The sequence below is a fragment of the Patagioenas fasciata genome, chromosome 39, assembly GCF_037038585.1.
Source record: "Patagioenas fasciata isolate bPatFas1 chromosome 39, bPatFas1.hap1, whole genome shotgun sequence".
In the NCBI taxonomy this organism is placed as follows: domain Eukaryota; kingdom Metazoa; phylum Chordata; class Aves; order Columbiformes; family Columbidae; genus Patagioenas; species Patagioenas fasciata.
The window spans coordinates 1066998-1082551 of NC_092558.1; the positions used below are offsets into that span (position 1 = coordinate 1066998).

A 15554-nucleotide genomic window follows, 5' to 3' on the forward strand; every position below is an offset into this window, starting at 1 on the left:
GCACCCAACTGGGAGCACCGAATGGGGTGATGAGAGCATTGGGGGAGCACCCAACTGGAGGTGATGGGAGGGTTGGGTGTCTTGGTCGAGCACCCAACTGGAGGTGATGGGTGTCTTGGTCGAGCACCCAACTGGCAGCACCCAATGGGGTGATGGGAGGGTTGGGTGGTTTGGTCAACCACCCAACTGGAGGTGATGGGTGCCTTGGTCAAGCATCCAACTGGGAGCACCCAACCAGGGGTGATGGGCGTCTTGGTCAAGCACCCAACTGGAGGTGATGGGCGTCTTGGTCAAGCACCCAACTGGGAGCACCCAATGGGTGATGGACAACTTGGTCAAGCACCCAACTGGAGGTGATGGGAGGGTTGGGTGGTTTGGTTGAGCACCCAACTGGAGGTGATGGGTGTCTTGGTCAAGCACCCAACTGGGAGCACCCAATGGGTGATGGACACCTTGATCAACAACCCAACTGGAGGTGATGGGAGGGTTGGGTGGTTTGGTCAACCACCCAACTGGAGGTGATGGGTGTCTTGGTCAAGCACCCAACTGGGAGCACCCAATGAGGTGATGGGCGTCTTGGTCAAGCATCCAACTGGAGGTGATGGGCATCTTGGTCAAGCACCCAACTGGGACCACCCAATGGGGTGATAGGAGCATTGGGTGTCTTGGTTAACCACCCAACTGGGAGCACCCAATGGGGTGATGGGTATCTTGGTCAAGCACCCAACTGGAGGTGATGGGCGTCTTGGTCAAGCACCCAACTGGAGGTGATGGGAGGGTTGGGTGCTTTGGTCAAGCACCCAACTGGGACCACCCAATGGGGTGATGGGCGTCTTGGTCAACCACCCAACTGGAGATGATGGGCATCTTGGTCAAGCACCCAACTGGAGGTGATGGGTGCCTTGGTCAAGCACCCAACTGGGAGCACCCAACCAGGGGTGATGGACACCTTGGTCAAGCACCCAACTGGAGGTGATGGGCGTCTTGGTCGAGCACCCAACTGGAGGTGATGGGAGGGTTGGGTGCCTTGGTCAAGCACCCAACTGGGACCACCCAATGAGGTGATGGGAGCATTGGGTACCTTGGTTAACCACCCAACTGGGATCACCCAATGGGGTGATGGGCGTCTTGGTCAACCACCCAACTGGAGGTGATGGGTGTCTTGGTCAACCACCCAACTGGGAGCACTGGGAGCACCCAATGGGGTGATGGGAGGATTGGGTGGCTTGGTCAACCACCCAAATGGAGCTGATGGGTGTCTTGGTTGAGCACCCAATGGGGTGATGGGTGTCTTGGTCAAGCACCCAACTGGGAGCACCTAATGGGGTGATGGGAGCATTGGGTCCCTTGGTCAACCACCCAACTGGGACCACCCAATGGGGTGATGGGAGCATTTGGTGCCTTGGTCAACCACCCAATGGGGTGATGGGAGTCTTGGTCAAGCACCCAACTGAAGGTGATGGGAAGGCTGGGTGTCTTGGTCAAGCACTCAACTGGGAGCAGCCAACAGGAGGTGATGGAAGTGTCAGGAACACCCAAAGGGGTGATGGGTGTCTTGGTCAAGCACCCAACTGGGAGCACTGGCAGCACTGGGAGCACCCAATGGGGTGATAAGAGTGTTGGGAACACCCAATGGGGTGATGGGAGCGTTGGGTGCCTTGGTCAACCACCCAGCTGGAGGTGACGAGCATCTTGGTCAAGCACCCAATTGGGAGCACCCAATGGGATGATGGACACCTTGGTCAGCCACCCAACTGGAGGTGATGGGCGTCTTGGTCAACCGCCCAACTGGGAGCACTGGGAGTGCCCAATGAGGTGATGGACACCTTGGTCAAGCACCCAATGGGGTGATGGGCGTCTTGGTCAAGCATCCAACTGGGAGTGCCCAATGGGAGCATTGGGGGAGCACTTTGGTCAAGCACCCAACTGGAGGTGATGGGTGTCTTGGTCAAGCACCCAACTGGGAGCACTGGGAACACCCAATGGGGTGGTGGACACCTTGGTCAAGCACCCAACTGGAGGTGATGGGCGTCTTGGTCAAGCACCCAATGGGATGATGAGCATGTTGGTCTAGAACCCAACTGGGAGCACCCAATGGAGTGGCGGACACCTTGGTCAAGCACACAATGGGGTGATGGGAGCATTGGGTGCCTTGGTCAACCACCCAACTGGGAGCACCCAATGGGTGCTTGGTCAACCACCCAATGGGGTGATGGGCATCTTGGTCAAGCACCCAACTGGGAGCACTGGGAGCACCCAATGGGTGATGGACACCTCGGTCAAGCACCCAACTGGAGGTGATGGGCATCATGGTCAAGCACCCAACTGGGAGCACCCAATGGGGTGACGGACACCTTGGTCAAGCACCCAACTGGGAGCACTGGGTGCTGAACTCTGCTCCCCAACTGGGAGCACTGGTTCCTTGGACCCTTCCCAAACTGGGAGCACCGGACACCGGGGTCCCTTCTCAAACTGGGAGCACTGGTTCCTTGTATCCTTTCCAACTGGGAACACTGGTTCCTTGGGTCCTTCCCAACTGGGAGCACCGGACGCCAGGGTCCCTCCTCCAACCGGCTCCCCCCCGGACGCCTGGGTCCCCCCAGACGCCTGGGTCTCCCCGGACGCCTGGGTCCCTCCTCCAACCAGCTCCCCCACAGAGGCCTGGGACCCCCAGAGGCCTGGGTCCCCCCCGGATGCCTGGGTCCTCCCGGACGCCTGGGTCCCCCCGGACGCCTGGGTCCCCCCGAATGCCTGGGTCCCCTCTGATGCCTGGGTCCCTCCTCCAACCGGCTCCCCCCCGGATGCCTGGGTCCCCCCGGATGCCTGGGTCCCCCGGGACGCCTGGGTCCCTCCCAGACACCTGGGTTCACCCGGACGCCTGGGTCCCCCCGGATGCCTGGGTCCCTCCTCCAACCGGTTCCCCCCCAGATGCCTGGGTTCCCCTGGTTGCCTGGGTCCCCCCGGACGCCTGGGTCCCCCCCAGACACCTGGGTCCCCCGGACGCCTGGGTCCCCCCGGAAACCTGGGTCCCCTGGACGCCTGGGTCCCCCCGGACGCCTGGGTTCCCCCGGACGCCTGGGTCCCTCTCCCCCCCCCCTCTTCGTGCGCCGCCCCCCCCTTTGTGTGCACTAACACGCTTCCCCCCCCGGGGCCCCCCCCACTAACCCGCCCCCAACTAATCCAGGGGGGGCCCCCCCTTTTATAAAACAAACCAAACCAAACCAAACCAAAACCCCCCCCAAAACGCCCCAAAATCCACCCCCCCCCCCTTCCCCCCCCCTCCCCTTGGCGGCAAAATGTCATTTTTGTGTGTTCTGTCCTCTTTTTCCGCTGCCCCCCCGGCGCCCCCAGCACGCAGGGATCGGACACGCTATGGTAAACAAACTGCATTACCTGGTAGTTATCAATTAATTGTTACCCCCCCCCCCCCCCAAAATGCGCCTTTCGGGGCCAAATCCACTCGTTTTGGGCAAATCCCAGCCCCCCCGCCCCGCCCTGCGGGGCACCCCCCCCACCCCCCCAAAAAACCCGCCCGGTCCCCCCCAAATCCGCCTCTTTGGGGGCAGAGGGGGGGGTTTGTCCTTGGGGGGGGAGGGGGGGGGGCAACGCCACTTTTTTGGGGGGGTTTGGGGGAGTTTAGGGCAATTTTAGACCCCCCCGTACGCAGCCAGGCCCGGGATCCTGATGCCAAAATAAGGTGATTTTAGCTCAAAATCAGGCGATTTGAGCCCAAAATTCCACCCTGGAAGGGGCATTTTTGGCCTGGAGGGGTCGTGGGGGTCCAACCCCCCTATTTTGGGGTGAATTCTTGGGATTTCAGGCAATTTTAGACCCCCCCGTACACAGCAAGGCCGGGGATCCCCAATGCCAAAATCAGGCGATTTGAGCCCAAAATCAGGCGATTTGAGCCCAAAATTCCACCCTGGAAGGGGCATTTTTGCCCTGGAGGGGTCGTGGGGGTCCAACCCCTCTATTTTGGGGTGAATTCTTGGGATTTCAGGCAATTTTAGACCCCCCCGTACGCAGCCAGGCCCAAGCTCCCCGATGCCAAAATAAGGTGATTTTAGCCCAAAATCAGGCGATTTGAGCCCAAAATTTCACCCTGGAAGGGGCATTTTTGCTCTGGAGGGGTCATGGGGGTCCAACCCCTCTATTTTGGGGTGAATTCTTGGGATTTTGGGCGATTTTAGAGCAATTTTAGACCCCCCCCCCCGTACGCAGCCAGGCCCAAGCTCCCCGATGCCAAAATCAGGCTATTTTAGCCCAAAATCAGGCGATTTGAGCCCAAAATTTCACCCCGGAAGGGGCATTTTTGGCCTGGAGGGGTCATGGGGGTCCAACCCCTCTATTTTGGGGTGAATTCTTGGGATTTTGGGCGATTTTAGACCCCTCCGTACGCAGCCAGGCCCAGGCTCCCTGAGGCCAAAACGAGGCCATTTTAGGTCAAAATTGGGTGATTTTTAGCCCCAAATCAGGCATTTTTTCCCCAAAATCCCACCCTGGAAGGGGCATTTTTGCCCTGGAGGGGTCATGGGCAACCAACTCCTCTATTTTGGGGTGAATTCTTGGGATTTTGGGCGATTTTAGACCCCCCTGTACGCAGCCAGGCCCAGGCTCCCTGAGGCCAAAACGAGGCCATTTTAGGTCAAAATTGGGTGATTTTTAGCCCCAAATCAGGCAATTTTTCCCCAAAATCCCACCCTGGAAGGGGCATTTTTGCCCTGGAAGGGTCATGGGCAACCAACTCCTCTATTTTGGGGCGAATTCTTGGGATTTTGGGCGATTTTAGAGCAATTTTAGACCCCCCCGTACGTGGCCAGGTCTGCACTCCCCAATGCCAAAATGAGGCCATTTTAGCCCAAAATCAGGCGATTTTCCCCCAAAACCCCACCCTGGAAGGGGCACTTTTGCCCTAGAAGGGTCGTGGGGGTCCAACCCCCCTATTTTGGGGTGAATTCTTGGGATTTCGGGCAATTTTAGAGCACCCCCCCCCTTCCCCCCAGCACCCCCCGATTTGAGGACGGAAACGGCGTTTTCAGGACAAGCTGCCGCCCCTCCCCCCCCCCCATCCCCCCCCCTTCCCCTCCCCTCCCCCCGCCAGGATCGGGCCCCGCTGCCCCCGCACGGCTTCGCACGTCGTCACTAACACTGCGACCCCTCCCCCACCCCCCGCCCCTCCCCCACCCTCGGGTGCTGCAGGGGGAGCAGTGGGGGTGGGGGGGGGGGAGGGGCGGAGGGGGTGTGCACGGGGGTGTCCTCGTGCAAGGTGCGTGTGCATTGGTGCAAGGTGCTGGTGTGCACAAGTGTGTCCTGGTGCAATCTCTGTGTGTGCACAGGTGTGCATTGGTGCATGGGGCAGTCCTCGTGCAAGCTGCATGTGCATTGGTGCAAGGTGCGTGTGCACAAGCGTGTCCTGGTGCAACGTGTGTGCGCATGGGTGTGCATTGGTGCATGGGGGTGTCCTCGTGCAAGGTGCGTGTGCATTGGTGCAAGGTGCGTGTGCACGAGTGTGTCCTGGTGCAATGCGTGTGTGCACAGGTGTGCATTGGTGCATGGGGGTGTCCTCGTGCAAGGTGCGTGTGCATTGGTGCAAGGTGTGTGTGCACAAGTGTGTCCTTGTGCAATGTGTGTGTGTGCACGGGTGTGCACTGGTGCATGGGGGTGTCCTCGTGCAAGGTGCGTGTGCATTGGTGCAAGGTGCTGGTGTGCAATGTGCACAGGGGTGTCCTCGTGCAAGGTACGTGTGCATTGGTGCAAGGTGCGTGTGTGCACAAGCGTGTCCTGGTGCAACGTGTGTGCGCATGGGCGTGCATTGGTGCATGGGGGTGTCCTCGTGCAAGCTGCGTGTGCATTGGTGCAAGGTGCTGGTGTGCAATGTGCACAGGGGTGTCCTCGTGCAAGGTGCGTGTGCATTGGTGCAAGGTGCGTGTGTGCACAAGCGTGTCCTGGTGCAACGTGTGTGCGCATGGGTGTGCATTGGTGCATGGGGGTGTCCTCGTGCAAGGTGCGTGTGCATTGGTGCAAGGTGCTGGTGTGCAATGTGCACAGGGGTGTCCTCGTGCAAGGTGCGTGTGCATTGGTGCAAGGTGCTGGTGTGCGTGTGTCCTTGTGCAAAGTGTGTGTGTGCACAGGTGCGCATTGGTGCATGGGGGTGTCCTCGTGCAAGCTGCGTGTGCATTGGTGCACGGTGTGTGCGTGCACAAGTGTGTCCTGGCGCAACATGTGTGCACAGGTGTGCATTGGTGCAAGGTGCTGGTGTGTACATGGGTGTGCATTGGTGCAAGGTGCGTGTGTGCACAAGCGTGTCCTGGTGCAAGGTGCGTGTGTGCACGGGTGTGCATTGGTGCAAGGTGTGTGTGCACAAGCGTGTCCTTGTGCAATGTGTGTGTGCGCATGGCTGTGCATTGGTGCATGGGGGAGTCCTCGTGCAAGGTGCGGGTGCATTGGTGCAAGGTGCTGGTGTGCAATGTGCACGAGGACACCCTCGTGCAAGGTGCGTGTGCATTGGTGCAAGGTGCATGCGTGCACAAGTGTGTCCTTGTGCAATGTGTGTACGCACGGGTGTGCATTGGTGCATTGGGGTGTCCTCGTGCAAGCTGCGTGTGCATTGGTGCAAGGTGCTGGTGTGCAATGTGCACAGGGGTGTCCTCGTGCAAGGTGCGTGTGCATTGGTGCAAGGTGCGTGTGTCCTTGTGCAAAGTGTGTGTGTGCACAGGTGCGCATTGGTGCATTGGGGTGTCCTCGTGCAAGGTGCGGGTGCATTGGTGCAAGGTGTGAGCGCACGGGTGTGCATTGGTGCATGGGGGAGTCCTCGTGCAAGGTGCGTGTGCATTGGTGCAAGGTGCATGCGTGCACAAGTGTGTCCTGGTGCAACGTGTGCGTGCATGGGTGTGCATTGGTGCACGGGGGAGTCCTCGTGCAAGGTGCGTGTGCATTGGTGCAAGGTGCATGCGTGCACAAGTGTGTCCTGGTGCAACGTGTGCGTGCATGGGTGTGCATTGGTGCACGGGGGAGTCCTCGTGCAAGGTGTGTGTGCATTGGTGCAAGGTGCCGGTGTGCAACTTGCACGGGTGTGCATTGGTGCAAGGTGCACGCGTGTGTGTTGGTGCGAGGCCCCGTGTGCGCACGAGGGCGCCCTGGTGCACACCCCCACCCGCGTGCACACTCGTGAGCTCACGCGCGTGTGCAAAGCTGCCCCCGCTGCTCCCCCCCCCCCCGTCCCGCACGCGCGTGTGCACGGCCCCGCACGCCGCTCACTAACGGCCCCGTCCGTCCGTCCGTCCGTCCGTCCCGGTGCTGGCTGAGGACCCCAAAGCTCCTTACTAACCCACCCCCCCCCCCGTGTCACCCCCCCCGATGTCACCCCCGTGTCCCCTTTGTCACCCCCTGTGTCCCCTTGGGGTCACCCCGGCCCCGTTGTCACCTTGGGGTCACCCCGGCCCCATTGTCACCCTGTCCCCGTTGTCACCCCGGCCCCATTGTCACCTTGGGGTCACCCCGGCCCCATTGTCACCTTGTCCCCGTGTCCCTTAGGGTCACCCTATCCCTGTTGTCACCCTGTCCCCATTGTCACCGTGTCCCCTTTGTCACCCTGTCCCTTGGTCACCCCATCCCTTGGTCACCCTGTCCTTTTGTCCCCTTTGTCACCCTGTCCCTTTGTCACTCTGTCCCCATTGTCACCCCATCTTCCCCTGGTCACCCTGTCCCTTTGTCACCCCCTCCCCATTGTCACCCCGTCCCCTTGGTCACCCTGTCCCTTGGTCACCCTGTCCCCTTGGGGTCACCCTGTCCCCATGTCCCTTGGGGTCACCCCATCCCTATTGTCACCTTGTCCCCTTTGTCACCCCATCCCCATTGTCACCCCGTCCCATGTCCCTTAAGGCCACTCTGCCCCCCTGGGGGGGGGTCCCGGACGCCTGCGTCCCCTTGCGAGGTCACGAGTGGGGTGGGTGGGGCAGGAGGGGACCCAGGCGTCCGGGCCCCGCCCCTCCCCAGGTGTCAGCACGGGGGGGTCCGCGTGACCCTCATTAGCAGCTGCCGCTAATGAGCACTAATTAACCGCGAACGGGGCTCAGCTGCGCTCGGACGCCTGGGTCCCCGCCCCACCCCGAGGAAGGGGCGGAGCCTCCCGGACGCCTGGGTCCCTCCGGGGGGGCAGCAGGTAGGTGGGTGCGGGGGGTTCGGGGGGCACCCGGACGCCTGGGTCCCCCTGGTGGGGGGGGGCGGGGCACCCGGACGCCTGGGTCCCCCAGTGCGGGGGGGGACACAGGGGGGTCCCCAAGTCCCCCCTCCCCTACCTGGGGTCCCGTGTCTGTGGCCAAAGGTGCCCTGGGGACCCCCAACCCCCCCAAGGCCACCAACCCCCCCCCCCCGGTCCCCCCATTGTCCCCCAAGTGCCTCCATTGTCCCCCCATTTCCCCGCTGCCCCCCCGTTGTCCCCAGCACCCCCTTTGTGTCCCCCCACCCCCATTACTCCCCCCACCCCTTGGGTACCACCCCCTATTTGGGGTCTCCCCCACCTGCCCCCCATTTTTGGTCTCCCCCCCATGTCTGGTCCACCCTCCCCCATTTGTGGTCCCTCCCTCTATTCCCCCCCATTTTGGGGTCCCCCCATTTGAGCTCCACCCCCCCCCATTTGGGGTCCATTCCCCCATTTGTGGTCCCTCCCCCTATTCCCCCCCATTTGTGGTCCCCCCCCATTTGTGGTCCCTCCCCCTATTCCCCATCTGGGCTCCATCCCCCTGTGGTTCCCCCCCCATCTGGGCTCCCCCACATTGCCCCCCCCCGTTCCCCCCCCATTTGGGGTGTCCCCCCCATCCCCCATCCCCCCCCATTCGGGGTGTTCCCCCATTTCCCATCCCCCATTCCCCCGCCCCATTCGGGGTGACCCCCCATCCCCCCATTCAGGCTGCCCCCCCCATCCCCCATTCCCCCCTCATTCGGGGTGTCCCCCATCCCCCCCTATTCGGGGTGTCCCCCCCATCCCCCATTCCCCTGCCCCATTCGGGGTGTCCCCCCATCCCCCATCCCCCATTCCCCCCCATTCGGGGTGTCCCCCCCCATTCCCATTCCCCCCCATTCGGGGTGTCCCCATCCCCCCATTCAGGCTACCCCCCCCATCCCCCATTCCCCCATTCGGGGTGCCCCCCCCCATTCGGGGTGCCCCCCCCCATTCGGGGTGTCCCCCCATCCCCCCATTCAGGCTACCCCCCCCTTCCCCCATTCTCCATTTCCCCCCCCCATTCGGGGTGTCCCCCCATCCCCCCATTCAGGCTGCCCCCCCCATCCCCCATCCCCCCATTCGGGGTGTCCCCCCATCCCCCCCCATTCAGGCTGCCCCCCCATCCCCCATCCCCCCCCATTCAGGCTGCCCCCCCATCCCCCATCCCCCCCCATTCAGGTTGTCCCCCCATCCCCCATTCCCCCCCATTCGGGGTGACCCCCCCCCATCCGCCATTCCCCCCCATTCGGGGTGTCCCCCCATCCCCCCCCATTCAGGCTGCCCCCCCCATCCCCCATCCCCCATTCCCCATCCCCCCATTCGGGGTGCCCCCCCCCCATTCGGGGTGTCCCCCATCCCCCCACTCGGGGTGTCCCCCCCCCACTCGGGGTGTCCCCCATCCCCCCATTCGGGGTGTCCCCCCATCCCCCCACTCGGGGTGTCCCCCCCCCCACTCGGGGTGTCCCCCATCCCCCCATTCGGGGTGTCCCCCCATCCCCCCACTCGGGGTGTCCCCCCCCCACTCGGGGTGTCCCCCATCCCCCCATTCGGGGTGTCCCCCCATCCCCCCATTCAGGCTACCACCCCATCCCCCATTCCCCATTCCCCCCCCATTCGGGGTGCCCCCCCATCCCCCATTCCCCATCCCCCCATTCGGGGTGTCCCCCCATCCCCCCATTCAGGCTACCCCCCCATCCCCCATCCCCCCATTCGGGGTGCCCCCCATTCCCCCAATTCGGGGTGCCCCCCCCCCCAACTCGGGGTGCCCCCCCCCCACTCGGGGTGCCCCCCCCCCCACTCGGGGTGTCCCCCCCCCCCCCATTCGGGTGCCCCCGCGGGCGCCCCCTGACGCGGAGGTGCCGCAGGTGACGATCTCGGTGGACGGGATCCTGACCACCACGGGCTACACGCAGGAGGATTTCACCATGCTGGGCTCCGACGACTTCTTCTACGTGGGGGGGTCGCCCAACACGGCCGACCTGCCCGGCTCCCCCGTCAGCAGCAACTTCATGGGCTGCCTCAAGGACGTGAGCGGGGGACATGGGGGGGACAGGGGGACGTGGGGGACAGGGGGACGTGGGGGACGTGGGGGGACACGGAGGGGCATGGGACATGGGGGGGCATGGGACATGGGGGGGCATGGGACATGGGGGGGCATGGGACATGGGGGGACATGGGGACATGGGGGGGCATGGGACATGGGGGGACATGGGGGACATGGGGGGGCATGGGACATGGGGGGGACATGGGGACATGGGGGGGCATGGGGACACAGGGGCACAGGGGGACATGAGGGGACATGGGGGGACATGGGGGGACACAGAGGGGCATGGGACATGGGGGAGATGGGACATGGGACATAGGGACATGGGGGACATGGGGGGGCATGGGGACATTGGGGGACATGGGGACATGGGGGGATATGAGGACATGGGGGGACAAGGGACATGGGGACATGGGACACAGGGGACATAGGGACATGGGGACATGGGGGGGCATGGGACATGGGGGGACATGGGGGACATGGGGACATGGGACACGGGGACATGGGGGGTTTGAGGACATGGGGGGGCACGGGGGACATGGGGACATGGGGACATGGGACACAGGGGACATGGGGACATGGGGGGGCATGGGACATGGGGGACATGGGGGGACATGGGGGACATTGGGGGACATTGGGACACGGGGACATGGGGGGATATGGGGACACAGGGGCACGGGGGGACACGAGGGGACATGGGGGGACACAGAGGGGCATGGGACATGGGACATAGGGACATGGGAGGACATGGGGACATGGGACACGGGGACATGGGGGGCTTGAGGACATGGGGGGGCACGGGGGGACATGGAGACATGAAGGGACATGGGGGACATGGGGGGACATGGGGACATTGGGGGACATGGGGACATGGGGGGGACACGGGGGGACATGGGACACGGGGGGGCACGGGGACATGGGGGGATATGAGGACATGGGGGGACATTGGGACATGGGGACATGGGGACATGGGACACAGGGGACATGGGGACATGGGGACATGGGGACATGGGGGGGCATGGGACATGGGGGACATGGGGGGGACATTGGGACACGGGGACATGGCGGGGCATGGGGACACAGGGGCACGGGGGGACACGAGGGGACATGGGGGGACACGGAGGGGCATGGGACATGGGACATGGGGGACATGGGGGGACATGGGGGGGCATGGGACATGGGGGTCATGGGACATGGGACATAGGGACATGGGGGGACATGGGGACATGGGACACGGGGACATGGGGGGATATGAGGACATGGGGGGGCACGGGGGGACAGGGGGACATGAAGGGACACGGGGGACATGGGGGGACATTGGGACATGGGGACATGGGACACGGGGGACATGGGGGGGCATGGGACATGGGGGACATGGGGACATGGGGGGACATGGGGGGACATGGGGACATGGGGGGACATGGGACATTGGGGGAACACAGGGGACATGGGGGGGCACAGGGACATGGGGACATGGGGACACATGTGGACACATGAGGACATGGGGACATGGGGGGACACTGGGGGACATGGGGACACAGGGGACATGGGGGGCACAGGGACATGGGACATGGGGGGACATGGGACACGGGGACATGGGGACATGGGACATGGGGACACGGGGACACAGGGACACGGGGGGACATGAGGGGACATGGGCGAACACGGGGGTACATGAGGGGACACAGGGAGACAGGGGACATGGGGACAGGATGCCCAGTGTTCCTGGGGACTGGTGACCCTCAGTGCACCCCCCACATTGTCCCCAGTGTCCCCCCCAGGTGATCTACAAGAACAACGACTTCAAGAGGGACATGGGGACAGGGGCTGGATGGGGACACAGGGACAGGGGCTGGATGGGGACACAGGGACAGGACGCCCAGTGTTCCTGGGGACATTGGCTGGATGGGGACACGGGGACAGGGGCCAAATGGGGACATGGGGACAGGGGCTGGATGGGGACATGGGGGACAGGACGCCCAGTGTTCCTGGGGACATTGGCTGGATGGGGACACGGGGACAGGGGCTGGATGGGGACACAGGGACAGGAGCTGGATGGGGACACAGGGACAGGACACCCAGTGTTCCTGGGGACATTGGCTGGATGGGGACACGGGGACAGGGGCTGGATGGGGACATGGGGACAGGGGCTGGATGGGGACACAGGGACAGGAGGTGGATGGGGACATGGGGACAGGGGCTGGATGGGGACACAGGGACAGGGGCTGGATGGGGACACAGGGACAGGGGCTGGATGGGGACAGGAGCTGGATGGGGACACGGGGACATGATGCTCGGTGTTCCTGGGGACACAGGGACAGGGGCTGGGTGGGGACACGGGGACAGGAGGTGGACGGGGACACGGGGACAGGGGCTGGATGGAGACACAGGGACAGGACACCCAGTGTTCCTGGGGACATTGGCTGGATGGGGACATGGGGACAGGAGCTGGATGGGGACACAGGGACAGGGGCTGGACGGGGACATGGGGACAGGCACTGGATGGGGACATGGGGACAGGAGGTGGACGGGGACACGTGGACGGGCCACCCAGCGCTCCTGGGCCCCGGTGCCCCCCGGTGCCCCCCGCATTGTCCCCCATGTCCCCCCAGGTGATCTACAAGAACAACGACTTCAAGAGGGACATGGGGACAGGGGCTGGATGGGGACACAGGGACAGGGGCTGGATGGGGACATGGGGACAGGACGCCCAGTGTTCCTGGGGACATTGGCTGGGTGGGGACACAGGGACAGGGGCTGGATGGGGACAGGAGCTGGATGGGGACACGGGGACAGGGGCTGGATGGGGACAGGAGCTGGATGGGGACACAGGGACAGGGGCTGGATGGGGACAGGGGCTGGATGGGGACAGGAGCTGGATGGGGACACGGGGACAGGGGCTGGATGGGGACAGGAGCTGGATGGGGACACGGGGACAGGGGCCAGATGGGGACATGGGGCCAGGACGCCCAGTGTTCCTGGGGACATTGGCTGGATGGGGACATGGGGACAGGGGCTGGATGGGGACATGGGGACAGGACGCCCAGTGTTCCTGGGGACATTGGCTGGATGGGGACATGGGGACAGGGGCCAAATGGGGACATGGGGACAGGAGGTGGATGGGGACACAGGGACAGGAGGTGGATGGGGACATGGGGACAGGGGCTGGACGGGGACACAGGGACAGGGGCTGGACGGGGACATGTGGATGGGCCACCCAGCGCTCCTGAGTCCCGGTGCCCCCCGCATTGTCCCCCCTGTCCCCCCCAGGTGATCTACAAGAACAACGACTTCAAGCTGGAGCTGTCGCGGCTGGCGCAGGCGGGGGACGCGCGGGTGACGCTGCACGGGGACCTGCGCTTCGGCTGCCAGCCCGTGCCCCCCCCCGAGCCCGTCGCCTTCGCCACCCCCCCCGCCGTGCTGGCGCTGCCGGGCTGGGGGGCGGCGCGCGCGGGCTCCGTGTCCTTCGAGTTCCGCACCACGGAGCCCGACGGGCTGCTGCTCTTCGGGGGGGGGCGCGGGCCCCGGCCCCCGTACCTGGCGCTGGAGCTGCTGGACGGGCACCTCTACCTGCTGCTGGACATGGGCGCCGGAGGGGTCAAGGTCAAGGCCACGGCGCGCAAGGTGACGGACGGGGAGTGGTGCCACGTGGACGTGCAGAGGGACGGGAGGAGAGGTGAGGGGGGGCGGGGGTGGCCCCGAGTGACCCCGACCCCCCCGTGTGTCCCCACGAGTCCCCCACGCACCCCTGACCCCCATGATCCCGGGTGACCCCGGGTGACCCCGCAGACCCCAACCCCCCGTGTCCCTGCGTGACCCCCGTGACCCCGTATGACCCCACACACCCCTGACCCTCCCCGTGTCCCCATGTGTCCCCGTGCACCCCTGACCCCCATGATCCCGGGTGACCCCATGTGACCCCGCAGACCCCACGTACCCTTGACCCCACGTGACCCCACCCCCCCCCCGTGTCCCCATGTGACCCCGACCCCCCCCCCGTGACCCTGCGTGACCCTGACCCCCCCCCCCCATGTCACCATGGTGCTGTGTCCCCCAGTGTCCCTATGTCCCCCAATGTCCCCATGTCCCTCAACGTCCCTACATGTCCCCTCAATGTCCCTACATGTTCCCTCAATGTCCCCCAATGTCCCCACATGTCCCCTCAATGTCCCCCAATGTCCCCATGTCCCCCAATGTCCCCATGTCCCTCAATGTCCCCTCAGTGTCCCCATGTCCCCCCCTTGTCCCCCCATGTCCCTCAATGTTCCCCTTGTTCCCCAATGCCCCCATGTCCCCATATGTCCCAATGTCCCCATGTCCCTATGCCCCCATATGTCCCTATGTCCCCATAAGTCTCCCCATGTCCCTATGTCTCCCCATGACCCCCAATGTCCCCCTGTATCCCTCAATGTCCCCATGTCCCTTATGTCCCTCAGTGTCCCCATTTCCCCAATACCCCCAATGTCCCCATGTCCCTCAATGTCCCCAATGTCCCCACATCCCCCAATATTCCCAATGTCCCCTATGTCCCTGTGTCCCCGTTTCCCCAATGTCCCCCCATGTCCCCAATGTCTCCCAATGTCCCCCCATGTCCCTCAATGCCCCCATGTCCCCCTGTGTCCCCGTTTCCCCAATACCCCCAATGTCCCTCCTATATCCCCCCATGTCCCAAATGTCCCCATGTCCCCCAATGTCCCCGTGTCCCCAATACCCCCAATGTCCCCCAGTGTCCCCAATGTCCCCCAGTGTCCCCATGTCCCCCAATGTCCCCATGTCCCCATTTCCCCAATACCCCCAATGTCCCCCCTATGTCCCCATGTCCCCCAATGTCCCCCAGTGTCCCCATTTCCCCAATACCCCCAATGTCCCCCCTATGTCCCCATGTCCCCCTATGTCCCCAGTGTCCCCATGTCCCCCAATATCCCCAAGTCCCCCAATGTCCCCCAGTGTCCCCATTTCCCCAATACCCCCAATGTCCCCCCTATGTCCCCATGTCCCCCAATGTCCCCCAGTGTCCCCATGTCCCCCAGTGTCCCCAATGTCCCCCAGTGCCCCCATGTCCCCAATGTCCCTATGTCCCCATGTCCCCCAATGTCCCCATGTCCCCCCAGTGTCCCCAGTGTCCCCCAATGTCACCCAATGCCCCCATGTCCCCAGTGTCCCCATGTCTCCAATGCCAATGTCCCCCAATGCCCCCATGTCCCCCTGTGTCCCCCAGTGTCCCCATGTCCCCAATGTCCCCCAATGCCCCCATGTCCCCCAGTGTCCCCATGTCCCCCAATGTCCCCC

At 63.9% G+C, this 15554-nt stretch overlaps 1 protein-coding gene across 1 annotated transcript in view; it reads left to right on the forward strand.

Annotated features, from left to right (window-relative positions):
* LOC139826280 (neurexin-2-like) overlaps positions 1-15554 on the forward strand; it is an 86272-nt gene that overhangs the window by 17891 nt on the left and 52827 nt on the right. The window contains exons 7-9 of the mRNA XM_071801514.1: positions 3352-3375; positions 10087-10248; positions 13536-13941. Of these exons, the coding sequence (XP_071657615.1) occupies positions 3352-3375; positions 10087-10248; positions 13536-13941 (592 nt within the window). The remainder of the gene's footprint in view (positions 1-3351; positions 3376-10086; positions 10249-13535; positions 13942-15554) is intronic.